Source organism: Eimeria acervulina, genomic scaffold (genome assembly GCF_000499425.1).
Source record: "Eimeria acervulina Houghton genomic scaffold, Eah_scaff423, whole genome shotgun sequence".
NCBI lineage: Eukaryota > Apicomplexa > Conoidasida > Eucoccidiorida > Eimeriidae > Eimeria > Eimeria acervulina.
The window spans coordinates 1-12,500 of record NW_013549817.1 but is presented as its reverse complement, the minus strand read 5'-3'; the positions used below and the strand labels follow the sequence as shown (position 1 = coordinate 12,500).

Genomic DNA, 12,500 nt, shown 5'->3' with positions numbered 1-12,500 from the left:
ACCTGCTGCTGTTTGGGTGTCTCTCAGACGGGGGTGGGGACCTTCAGGGGAAGCAGCATTCTGCTGTAAGTTTAGTTTGCTGCTGCAGCTGCTGCAGCAGATGCCTTTTGCTGCTTTCGTTAGCTGTCTTGCTGCGCTTGCTCGCCTCGATCTGCTGCAGCCGCTGCAGCCTGCTGCTGCTGCTGCTGCTGCTGCTGCAGCGCTCGCTGAGGACCCATCAGCGGAGCAGCAGCAGCAACTCCAGCAGCAGCTGCTGCAACAGCAGCAGCACGTAGCGTCTTTGCTGCCAGGTTGCGCCCAGCCGCATACAGCAAACGAAGCCGCAGGAAGCAGCAGCAAAGCAGCAGCAGCAGCAGAAACTGCTGGTGCTGCAGCTGCTGTTCACCAGGTCATAAGACGCGCGGTGTACATACAACTGCAGCGCGAAGCTGCTGCAGCAGACCCCATACAGGTAATGCTGCTTCTGCTGCTGCTGCTGCTTCTGCTGCTGTTGCCCTTGTGTGCGGTGCTTCTGCTGCTGCATGCGTGCTGTTGCTGCTGCTGCTGCTGCTGCTGCTGCAGGTTGGTTCATTGCTGTGGAGTCTGGTGGCGCTGCGGTGTACTGACATCACCTTACTCAGCCCTCTATTTGAACGGTATATCAAACCCTAAACCCTAAACCCTAATCCCGCAATCGCAAACCCTAAACCCTAAACCCTCAACCACAAACCCTAAACCCTTTACACCGGAGAAACGCCATCACCGCATCCCCAGATGATTCGAATGCGTTTACTGTACCTGCTTAGAGTTTAGGGTTTAGGGTTTAGGGTTTAGGGTTTAGGGTTCAGTGCCTCGGGTTTAGGGTTTAGGGTTTAGGGTTTAGTGCGTAGGGTTTAGTGGCTAGGCTTTAGGGTTTAGTGCCTACAGTTGAGGGTTTAGGGCCTACAGTTTAGGGTTTAGGGTTTAGGGTTTAGGGTTTAGGGTTTAGGGTTTAGGGTTTAGGGTTTGCGTGCAGACTGGAGAGCTGGGCGCGCATTTCGCTGCCATCTGCGGTATATCAACCGGCCACTGCATTTCGTCTCGCAACAACTTGGATGATGTTGCAGGTGCGCTAGGGTTTAGGGTTTAGGGTTTAGGGTTTAGGGTTAGGGTTTAGGGGTTAGGGGTAGGGTAGAGGGTTGAGGGCATATGCGTGCATTAGAGCGTTTCAGGAACCGTTCGATGCCCTTTTATGGTTTATGGTTTAGGGTTTAGGGTTTAGGGTTTAAGGTATTAGGGTTTAGGGTTTAGGGTTTAGGGTTTAGGGTTTAGGGTTTAGGGTTTAGGGTTTAGGGTTCTTTAGGGTTATTTTAATGATACGGCGACCACCGAGATCTACACTCTTTCCCTACACGACGCTCTTCCGATCTTTTTATGGTTTATGGTTTAGGGTTTAGGGTTTAGGGTTTAAGGTATTAGGGTTTAGGGTTTAGGGTTTAGGGTTTAGGGTTTAGGGTTTAGGGTTTAGGGTTTAGGGTTTGAGGGTTTAGGGTTTAGGGTTTAGGGTTTAGGGTTTAGGGTTTAGGGTTTAGGGTTTAGGGTTTGTGTGCACAGACTGGCGCATTGAAGGGGGTTTACAATACTCTAGCAAGGAGCTTCCCTGCTGCTGCTGCTGCTCTGCAGCGCCTTGTGGAGGAGCAGCAGCACGCCAGGAACAGCAGCTGCAGCAGCAGCAACAGCAGCAGCAGCAGCAGCAACAGCAGCAACAGCAGCAGCAGCGGCAAAGCCATGCAGACAGTCGCATGGGCAGCTGCCCAGGCGCCCCTGCTGCAGCTGCTGCAGCAAGCTGCTGCTGTTGCTGCTGCTGCTTCTGCTGCACCTGGCTTCTTGCAAGGGATGCAGCCATTTGGGGTGAGACAAATAATCCCTATTCCAGTGAGGGTTTAGGGTTTAGGGTTTAGGGTTTAGGGTTTAGGGTTTGATGCTTACGTTCCTTCCTGTCCTGTTTTGATGCTTGTTGCTTCTGCTGCACCTGCTGCTGCTGTTGCTGCTGCTGCTCCTTCTGCTGCGGTTGCTGCTGCTGTTGCTGCAGGATGTCGGCGCTGCTGTCTTGTTGCCCTCAAGAGGCCTAGTCGTTGCTCTGGCAGCTCCAGGAGTAGGAGCAGCAGCAGCAGAAGCAGCAGCAGCAGAAGAAGCAGCAGCAGCAACGCATGCAGCGGCAGCACATTTGCTTGCAGATTTAGTTGCCGCTCCACCCTTAGCTCCTCTTGTATTTGAATCGCAGCAGCAGCAGCAGCAGCAGCACGGGAAGCAGCAGCAGCAGCAGCAGCACGGGAAGCAGCAGCAGCAGCAATTGATGATGGCTGCATGTGGAGGGCAGCAGCAACAACTGCCTTCTCTTGCTGCTGATTTGCGGTGTACATACACCTTAAATAGGCTTGCAGAAACAGCAAAAACGAATAACTTCAGGTGCGGCTAGGTTTAGCATAGCCACAAGATATCTAGGGTTTAGGGTTTAGGGTTTAGGGCTTTTAGGGTTTAGGGTTTAGGGTTTAGGGTTTGTGTGTGTATGTTCAGGCTGCTTCTCATCGACCCCGCAGAGCCGCACACCGCGCAGCAGCAAATCCTGCAGGCCCTGAGCTAAAATAGTTTAGGAATAAGGGTTTAGGGTTTAGGGTTTAGGGTTTAGGGTTTAGATAATTGGTTACTGCTGTGATTTGTGATCTCACAGACGAGCAGTATATGCAGCATTTCCTTCTGCAGCAGCAGCAGCAGCAGCTGCTGCTGCTGCTGCAGTTGGTGGAGCAGCAGCAGCAGAAGCTGCTGCAGTTGCTGCAGTTGGTGGAGCAGCAGCAGCAGAAGCTGCTGCAGTTGCTGCTGCTGCTGCTGCGGCTGCCAATAGGCAGAAGCCGTTTTATGAGAAGCTGATTATAACAGCTTAATGTATTTTTGTCTGTTTATTTGTTTGTTTTTATTTGTTCAATTATTTAACTATTTATTTATTTATTTATTTATTTATTTATTTATTTATTTATTTATTTATTTATTTATTTATTTGTTCGTTTGTTTGTTTATTATTTTGTTTGTTTTTTCTTCTGACAAAATTACAAACCCCAAAGTGAAGAAATGTCTTTGATTGAAGTTTAAACGCAATAAAAAGTAATTAAAATATTTATTTTTATATAGAAGTTTTTGTTATATATATATATGTACACATATATATATAATAGACTTGGAGCAGAGGACGGTATAAAACGGAGAATAAACAATAAAAATTTAATATATGTATTTAGTTTTATACAGCAGATCTATATATATATGTATATGTATATGTTTATATATGTCTACATATATATATATATATATGACAGTATATATTTGATAGACTGAGGACACAGACAAATATAATGCAGAGTTAGAGCTGCTGTTCTTACTGTGTTGCCCTCGATACAGTCTATAGAAAGAGTAGCAAATAAATAAATAAATTTAAAGCAAACAAAACAAATGAAATATATATATTGAAATAACATAAACAAAATAAATTATATTTATTAGGAATAAAAAAGAAATTAATTTTTAATTATTTTTTATAAACGCCAAGCCCTCGATAGAGCTGAGGTGTATAGGCAGCTCGACAGAACCATATGCATTGAAATTCTTAATTTTTAGAAATAATTGCATTAAAACAAATAAAATTAATGATTTAATTGTAAATATTTTAAATTTAATTCAAATTAATTAAAAAGCAACTGAGAACCACACAACGTGCATCGAGTGTTCAGGTGTATGTGCAGCTTAGCGAGATGCTGAGGTATTTTCTTTGCTTTTCTTCGCTACTAGGGTAAAACATATCTGATTAAGGCAATAAAATATATATTTCTGAATTTAAAATTGAAAAAAGCCTTCGAAATTCAGAAAGAAAGCAAAAAATAAGGGTGCTTCACCCATAGAAGAACCAATGGTCTTCAGTGAGCTGCATATACACCTTAGCGGCGAAATGTTTTGCTTTCACCAATTAAACACAAATTAAAAGACATAATAATAAATGAAATTAAATACAAATTAAATTTTCAAAGGAAAAACAGCCAATAACGGCACATATTACTCTACAGAGGTTGCTAGCGCTGCTCTGCTGCTTCATAGAAGCGGTCTAGGCGAGCGTTTTATACATAAATGTGTGTATAAACGAGAATTAAATAATTTAAAGTAAAACAATAATACAAAACAAATTAAAATAGCTTAATTTTCATATTTATTAATACTCTGTTCTTCCTGAATAGCTGCGTATATATCTCTAAATAATAATAAAGCAAGCCTAGACCTCTCTCTCTACCAAGCCCGTGATGAACAGCAAGCGATCTAGCGGCTGGTAGCAGCTTTTGCATTTTGTTTGAAGTCAAATGCTTCTTCTTCATTTGCTTATGCGATTTTCAGTTGTTGTTCTGCCTTTCATAGCTCCTTTATACTCCTTATTACCCCTGCAAACCCTTACTTCCTCACTCTAAACCCTAAACCCTAAACCCTAAACCCTTTGACTTTCCCCCCAGGTCCAACACAATGAGGATCGCCCAAGCCCCAGTTGTGGCTTCGGCCTTTCTGTTCTTTTTTCAATCATCTGCTGACGGTGAGGTGAAGGGTTTAGCGTTAAGGGTTTAGGGTTTAGGGTTTAGGGTTCTGCTGCTCTAGCATGGTCTCCGACCTGGGGCTAAACCCTTATGCGCTGACTGTTTACGCATATCAGACTTTCAGTGGATAGCGTAAGATCTAAGATCTAATATTTAGGGTTTAGGGTTTAGGGTTTAGGGTTTAGGGTTTGTGTTGCAGCTATTAAGGTGAACACCGCCACGCCCCCTGATGCGCTGCTTTCAACGTCTATGGCTGAGATGAAGGCTGAAGCAGAGGCTTTACAAACAATCGAGCTCGCCTGTCAGTATTAGGGTTTAGGGTTTAGGGTTTAGGGTTTAGGGTTTTGCGCATATGGATCTATTTCCGAGTTGCCCTGTTGTTAGCTGCTCTCTGCCGGTCCTTCTCTAAGGGCCTGTGGTTTAGGGTTTAGGGTTTAGGGTTAAATAAAGCTTTACTTCTCTTATTTGTTTTTTCTTATCTTTTTTTTGTTTGTTTGTTTATTTGCTGCTTTGTTTGTTGCTTAACGTAGATGTGCATGCATGCGCAGCTGGCTGCTCATATTATTATATAAAATTTAATTTCTTGTGAATAATAAATTATTCTTTCTTTGTTTTGTTTGTATTGGGTCTCAGTACGTGATGCAGATCCTAATAACAGCAACAGCGGCAGCAGCAGCAGCGGCGGCAACCGCCAAGTGCAGCGCGAGCTAGCGAAAGTGCTGCAGCCAGCTGTAGGTGCTCTCTTGAAAGCAACAGCAGCTTCAATAAGGCCTCAGCTGCAAGATGAATGCACGCGAATAGTAGAAGAGCTTTCTAAGCATCAAGAAGATGAAGGAGAGTCAGGCGGTAAGTATCACCACCCGTTGTTGCAGCAGCAGCAGCAGCTGCTGCTGCTGCTGCAGCAACAGCAGCACGCGCACCAGCAGCAGCAGTGATGCTGCTGCTGCAGTAGCAGCAGCAACACCAATAGTAGTAGTAGAGTCTGCTGCTCATCTCTCTCACGATGGGGATATATCAATGCAATGCATATTTAGATAGCTGTATATGCTGCTGCTGCTGCTGCTGCTGCTGCTGCTGGAGGGATGTAGATGTAGCTAGCTGTAGATAGGAGTGCTGCTAGGTGGTTGCATAACATATACAGCTAGCTGATGCTGCGCATGCAGCTGTATATACAGCTAGCTGGGAGTAGTATAATGCATGCATAGCATGCATTATTATTATTGTTGTTGTATTGAAGAGTTTTGTTTTTGTTTTTGTTTGTTGTTGATTTGCAGTTGATGGTCTTGAGGATTTCTCTTTCAGCGAGCTGAAGCAGCAGCAGCAGCAGCAGCAACAGCAGCAGCAACAGCAGCAGCAGGAGTTGCGTGCTTTGAATCGCGCTCAGTTCTGGGATAAGCTGAAGCAGCACTTAGGCCCTCTAACAGATTTAGCTGCACCCCTTCTTACAAAGGTAGTTGATAAAGTTAAACCTATGATTGAAGCGCTAGGTCAGAAGGCAGCCCCAGTATTTGCAACATACGTAAGAAGTTTGCTGCGTGATGCATGCAATGAAGCAGAGGAAAATGCAGGGCTGCAGTAAGTTTCCTGCTGCTGCTGCTCCTGCTGCTGCTGCTGCTGCTCCTGCTGCTGCTGTTGCTGCGGAGGAGGAGGAGGAGGAGGCTGGCTGCTGTAGTGGCTGCTGCGGCTGAGGCTCAGACAGCTGATGCTGCTGCTGCTGCTGCTGCTGCTGCAAGGCGTTGTTGTTTCTTCATTCAGAAGAAAAAACAAAGAAATACAGCTACATACTACTATTATTATACATATCCATCATCATATACAACTGCCGCTGCATAACAGGACCCCAAACATGCATGCATGCATCTCATAAATATATAAATATATTTATTTTCTGTTTGTCTAATTTATATATTTATATATAAAATGTCTATCTATATACCCTATGCATGCATACATGCATCTATATTAATACATGCATCGATATTAATGCATGCATGAAGGCTGATGCACGCATGAAGGCTGATGCATGCATGAAGGCTGATGCATGCATGCATGCATGCATGCATACAGTAGTATCGATGCATGCATGCATGCATGCATGCATGCATGCATCAATATCGATACGAGTGCATGCATGCAGTTACGCATGCATGCAGTTATGCATGCATGCAGTTATGCATGCATGCATTGCACTGAAGTATGCATGCTGGTTGTGCATTTTTGTATTTCTTCTTCACTTGGGTGCTCCGGAGGGTCCTGGTTATTTATTTCTTGAGCTGCTGATGCAATTCGATATAATATATATATATATTTATATATATAATCAAACGAAGTAAAATAAATAAATAAACAAACAGTGAGATAGAGTTGCGCTCGCATGCATGCGGTGCTGCGGGGTGTACAAACACTTTCCCTGCTGCAGCAGCAGCAGCAGCAGCAGCAGCAACTGCTGCTGCAGCAAACCTAAAACAGCAGCTACCGGAAGGAAGGCAAGATATTGCATTTCGGGGTCTCTCTTCTCTAGCACTATAGCGGGCAGCAGCAGCAGGTAGCAGACATCACAACCAGCAGTAGTAGTAGTAGTAGTAGTAGTAGTAGTAGTAGTAGTAGCAGCAGCAGCAGCAGCAGTAGCAGCAGCAATAAGAAGGGCAGCTGAAGAGCAGCAAGTGAGACATAGTTGCATTTATATGTTGATATTCATCTTGCGTTTGCCTGCATTTCGAGTGTACGCACAGCTAACGCAGCTGCAGCAGCAGCAGCAGCAGCTGGAGCAGCAACTGCAGTTGTCGCATCACTCGAGCTGCTGCCGCAAGTGCTGCTGTACATAGAATTCAACTATCAGCTCTTCTTCCTCTGAGAGCTAACCACTTCGCTAGCTAGCTAGCTAGCTAGATAATGAGATCGCGGGCTAGCTAAATAGATAGGGAGTATCTGTTAGTTGCACACCTAGCTAGCTAGCTGCGTCGCTAGCTAGCTATGCAGATAGATAACTAGCTGGGAGATGCTGTACAGCGGCTATCTGCTTCCCAGCTAGCTGAGCAGCTAGGCAGATAGATAGCTAGCTAGCTAGCTAGCTAGCGGTTCAACGGCTATCTAGCTGCTCAAGACAGCCTCAGGCTTACAAGGTCACGTGAGAGCGGTACGGCTGAAACCTCCAGTTGAGTTTAGGGTATAGGGTTTAGGGTATAGGGTTTAGGATTTAGGGTTTGGGATCTAGGGTTTAGGGTTTAGGGTTTAGGGTTTGTTCTCTTCTTTCTAGTAGTTCTGAGACGCTTTTGATTCTGTCCCATGCCTCTTCACTTGATGAGCCCTCTTCATCTTCGCAGCAGCCTGTATTTATTTTTATTGTTATTTTGCTTTATTTTGTTTTGTATATTTAGGCATCTCTTACCTCCGCAGTTATAATTCTCAATACTTATCGGGGGGCCCGTTGCTGCTGGCGCTGCTGCAGCTGCTGCTGGAGCCGCTGCTGTTTCTGCTGCTGCTGGCGCTGCTGCGGCCTCCGCTGAAGGAACTGCTTCTGTTGTTGCTGCTGCTGAAGGCGCTGGTGCTGCTGCTGCTGCTTCGGGTGCTGCTGCTGCTTCTGGTGCTGCTGGAGATGGAAATGGAGGGGTTTCTTGTGGTTGCTGCTGTTGCTGCTGCTGCTGCTGCTGCTGCTTGAGGGCTTCCGCTATCTGTTCCTGGTGCTGCAGTAGCTGCTGCTGCTGTTGCTGCTGCATTTGATGTTGCTCCTGCTGCAGCTGCTGCTGCTGCTGCGCCAGATTATGCAGCTCTGCTATTCGCTCATCAAGCTTTTGAATGGCCTCCAAGACGGGGCGGAGCTCCACCTTAAGGGTTTAGGGTTTAGGGTTTAGGGTTTGTACTAGCGTTGAAAAAGATCGCTAACCTCTGGTTGCGGTTGCCCCATGGGTGGCTGCATTTGCTGCTGCATCTGCATCTGCTCTTGCTGCTGCTGCTGCTGCTGGAGGAGTTGTTGCTGGAGCTGCTGCAGCTGCCTTTCTCTCTCTTGCATTTGTCTCTCTTTTTCTTCTTCAAACTCTCCTGGCAGCACTCCGTGTCTGCTTTCGGGCCCCACATGAGGAGGCGGTACAGACGGTGGCTTCGATGCGCCAGCGGCAGCAGCAGAGAGAGGCTGAAGGGAGGAGAAGCTCAGTCTAGGGTTTAGGGTTTAGGGTTTAGGGTTTAGGGTCTAGGGTTTAGGAATACAGAAGCGGATGACTGAACTAAAGCCCAGTGCGCTTGCAAACGAGGATGTATAAAGGCATTTATAATTAGCTGCCACACCTTAGGATTAGGGTTTAGGGTTTAGGGTTTAGGGTTTACTTATAACGACTCACCGCAGACACTCGTGGGGTGGGGGCTGGAGCTGGGGCAGAGGAGGAAGAAGGTTTTTGTTTGTATTTTATTGTTGTAGTATGTTTGTATATTTAAATAAAATATAAAACCCAAGAAGGGCCCTCACGCGTAACAACATTGATGATAATTCCCTGCAATATATGTGCATGCAAAACAAAGAAAAGCAGCGAAAAATATTTTTTTTTCTTACTCCTCTTCCGCGCCCACCTTCGGGTGTCTCCGCACCTCCACCCATCTCTGTCTCAAAACCAGGTGCTGCTAACCCCAACATAGGTGCTTCAAACCCCCTTCTGCGTGCTGCTGCTGCTGCTGCTGCTTCTGCTGCTGCTGCTGCTGCTGCTTCTGCTACTGCTGCTCCTGTCTCTTCCTCTTCTGCTACTGTAGGAGCCGCAACCCCAAAGGAGGGGCCTTTGAAGGCTTTCACTGCCCTGGGTGCTGCTGCTGCTGCTGCTCCTCTTCTTCGTGCTGCTGCTGTGGTTCGTGCTGCTGGTGCTCTGCGTTCTGCTGCTGCAGGAGCAGCAACTGCTAATCCCGGGGCTTTGAATGCTCCTCCAGAAGGAGCAGCAACAGCAAGCCCTGGAGCATTGAATGTTGCTGCTGTTGCTGCAGCAGCTTCTTCCGGCTCAGCAACACCGAAAGCAGGTGCAGCAAAGGCAGCAGGGCCCCCTCTACCGCGACGGCGACGGGGTTCTCTCCTTCCCCCCAACTCTGCTGCTATTTCTCTGTCAGCATCTGCTGTTCTTTCCTGATTTGTAATACCCTAAAGAGAATAAATAAAATCATTAAGACAAACAACAACTGTAACTCAGGCAAAGAAAGGGTGGCTGCAGGCCCTGCCCATCTAGAACTGCTCTGCTGCTGCTATAGAAGCTGTTGCTGCTTCTGCTGCAGATGAAGCAGCAAGAACAGCAGCTGCTGCCGCTGCTGCTCTTGCTGCTCCAGCTGCCTCTACTATTGCAAAACAACGTACGGGGGGAGCAGCCGCTAGCCTTCCAGCACCACGGCTGGGTACTGCTGAGAGGAAGCGAGAGAGGCCCTGTGCATGCAGATTGGAGAAGGATTGAGTATTCAGCATTCTTTGTTTTTTCTTTGTATTTGGTTTGCTGCCCTACCTTCTCATCATCTTCATCCGTTTCCACTTCTTCTGTCCCTCCCCTCTGACGTTTCTTTTTTGTTGAAGAGAGGAAGCAAAAACGCTCGGCTGTCTGTTTTGCAGTTCCCTGTGTGTTTATAGGATTTGTTTTTGTTTGAGAAGCTAAACCCTAAGCCCTTCTTCATCAGCGTTACCGTATCAGCCCGGGGGGAGAGAAAGGAGTGGCTTATGTGTTTTTTCTTCTGGGTAAAATAGAATGCGAAAGAAGAACAATCAGAAAAAAACAAAAACAGCTTGCCTTAGTCGCAGCATCGGCCGTTGGGCGCCGAGCGCACTGAAATTTAAAAGAAGAATTAATTTTACTAATTGTGCAGCAGCCCCAAGGGGGATTAATGGAGAAAAGCAAACCGAAGATTCATCTTTTGCTTTCCCCTGGAGGTCAAAGAAGTTGCATTTTCATGCATTTCAGAGGCTAAGACGTTTTCTTACGTCGTGTTTCGCTGGCCTATGTTTTCTTGATGAGCGACATTGGCGAGAGGCGACGAAGGGAAAAAGCAGAAAAAAAACAAAAATGCATTTAAGGAAAAAAACTCCCAACATTGGAACACCTGATGTGCAGGAAAAGAATACTTTTCTTTTCCTTTTTCTAAACGGAAAACTGCAGCCTGTTCGTTTCTTTTTGCCGAAGGTGAGGTGCCTATACACCTGAATTGCAGAAAGCTGTAATTTCACGGCTCCACAGGGCCGATCTACGTCATATTTGTATTTGTTTTAGGGTTTATACTCGGCAGTGCAGAGGATCGCCGGGGAAAGCTGACGTTTTAGCCTCATTTCCCCCCTATTCAATATCGGGTTCCTGACAGGTGAAACGTGTGGATATTATTCTGTATGAATTTTAGCCATATCTACTGGAAAGAAGAAAACGCTAAATAAGGTCATAATGCTCATGAATGCTTTTGAATTTAAGTTTTTTTGAAAAGAATAAATATTCAGGTTTCCGGGCGCTCTCGCGGTGTATGCACGGAAGATGAATGCAACAGCATTCCATGCATAAATTAAATGGCTGCTTCTTCTGCAAGTGAACGATTTATTTTATTTTATTAGAGCGTCTTAACCGTAGTAGAGCATCAGAACAACGCCAAGAAATTCATTCTCGTGTTGAACACCTTTGAATAGTAATGAATTGCAACTCAGGTTTTATTTCCCTCTCTAAAGAAGCTTCGAGGGGCATTTCTTCGCTCTATAAACTCCTTTATTTCGGCTGGGGATTCGCCACGTCTTGCCAGTTGTTCAGCATCAGCTTCTGCACACAGAGAAGAGCCTCAGCAGCTACTTCGCGGTGTTTGCTGCTGATTAGAAGCATAACTTTGTCCTTTACTTTGAATTTCTGGCAGACCCTGAGAAGAAAGAAGCAGAAAACAGGCAGAAGACAGCCCATCAGTTACTGAGGTGAGGGTTTTTCAGTTTCAACTTTAGGGTTTAGGTCTCTAGGGTTTAGGGTTTAGGGTTTGCAGTTCTTACTTCTTTCCCGCAGGATGCAAACGTGCAAACTCCCCCAAGTCGTAGCATGCAACCGCTTGAGTTGCGGGGTCATCGCTGTCGAGCAGCCGCTCAATTTTTTGAATTGTGATGAATTCATCTTTTTCAAAAACCATCACATTCTCCCGCCAAAACTTCTCTAAACCAATCCAGCACAAACCCTAAACCCTAAACCCTAAACCCTAAACCCTAAACCCTTTGGTCTTGGCTCTTTCAAGCGTATCGGATTCACCCCTAAACTCAAGAACCCCCCCTACAGCAGGGGATGGGCGTGTTTCAGGAAAGTAAAGATACGCCCATATTCTAAACCCTAAACCCTAAACCCTAAACCCTAAACCCTAAACCCTGCTTACCGGAATGGAGCACCGACCAGCGTAGCTTTCCCTTCTCTAACTCCAGCAAGTAACGCTCGAAGTTGTTGAACTGTCTGATCTTTAAATCTAAAGCGAAGATGCAGGCTCTTATTTCCTCGTACATGTCTGCATCTCGCCACTTTTCAAACTCCAGCAGCGTCAGGATCTGAACGCAAACCCTAAACCCTAAACCCTAAACCCTAAACCTCAACTCGAAACCCTTATGCCTATATTCCTTCAACAGCAACAAGCGGCACCGACAAACCCTAAACCCTAAACCCTAAACCCTAACCTGTGCAACGTTCTCCTCGATAATGATTTCAACAGCGTCTTCACACGACAGAAAGTTTTCAATGACGTGCAGTCCCACGCGTACAATCTGCAGGCATCCCATAAACCCTAAACCCTAAACCCTAAACCCTAAACCTAAACTAGACCGCAAGGCCAACGCCCTAAACCCTACTCCCTAAAAGAACTAAAAGCCGGCATTTTCCACTATGAATTCTTCCAAGACTTCGCTGGTGGGCATAAACCCTAAACCCTAAACCCTAAACCCTAAACCCCAAACCCTAAACCCTT

At 46.0% G+C, this 12,500-nt stretch overlaps 3 protein-coding genes across 3 annotated transcripts in view; 2 read left to right on the top strand and 1 right to left on the bottom strand.

The window, feature by feature from the left end:
- The window catches only part of EAH_00037900 (hypothetical protein, conserved), a gene marked incomplete at both ends in the record, with an annotated part of 9,721 nt that extends 6,821 nt beyond the window's left edge, over window positions 1–2,900 (top strand). The window contains 6 exons of the mRNA XM_013395503.1: window positions 1–451; window positions 562–635; window positions 995–1,031; window positions 1,573–1,869; window positions 2,051–2,427; window positions 2,690–2,900. The exon at window positions 1–451 is cut by the window's left edge and continues 707 nt beyond it. Coding sequence (XP_013250957.1) covers window positions 1–451; window positions 562–635; window positions 995–1,031; window positions 1,573–1,869; window positions 2,051–2,427; window positions 2,690–2,900 — 1,447 coding nt within the window. The remainder of the gene's footprint in view (window positions 452–561; window positions 636–994; window positions 1,032–1,572; window positions 1,870–2,050; window positions 2,428–2,689) is intronic.
- A 1,615-nt stretch (window positions 2,901–4,515) lies between these two features.
- Window positions 4,516–6,162, top strand: EAH_00037890 (hypothetical protein, conserved; the record flags this gene model as incomplete). Its single annotated transcript, XM_013395502.1, has 4 exons — window positions 4,516–4,582; window positions 4,783–4,884; window positions 5,217–5,429; window positions 5,858–6,162. 4 exons carry the CDS (start codon window positions 4,516–4,518, stop codon window positions 6,160–6,162), a joined length of 687 nt encoding a protein of 228 aa, XP_013250956.1.
- A 1,115-nt stretch (window positions 6,163–7,277) lies between these two features.
- Window positions 7,278–12,300, bottom strand: EAH_00037880 (hypothetical protein; the record flags this gene model as incomplete). Its single annotated transcript, XM_013395501.1, has 8 exons — window positions 7,278–7,324; window positions 7,972–8,362; window positions 8,467–8,712; window positions 9,127–9,681; window positions 11,306–11,426; window positions 11,551–11,707; window positions 11,922–12,087; window positions 12,214–12,300. Coding segments are annotated over 8 exons (1,770 nt in total), but the record flags the coding sequence as incomplete, so codon positions are not given.
- Between the last annotated feature and the right edge of the window lie 200 nt (window positions 12,301–12,500).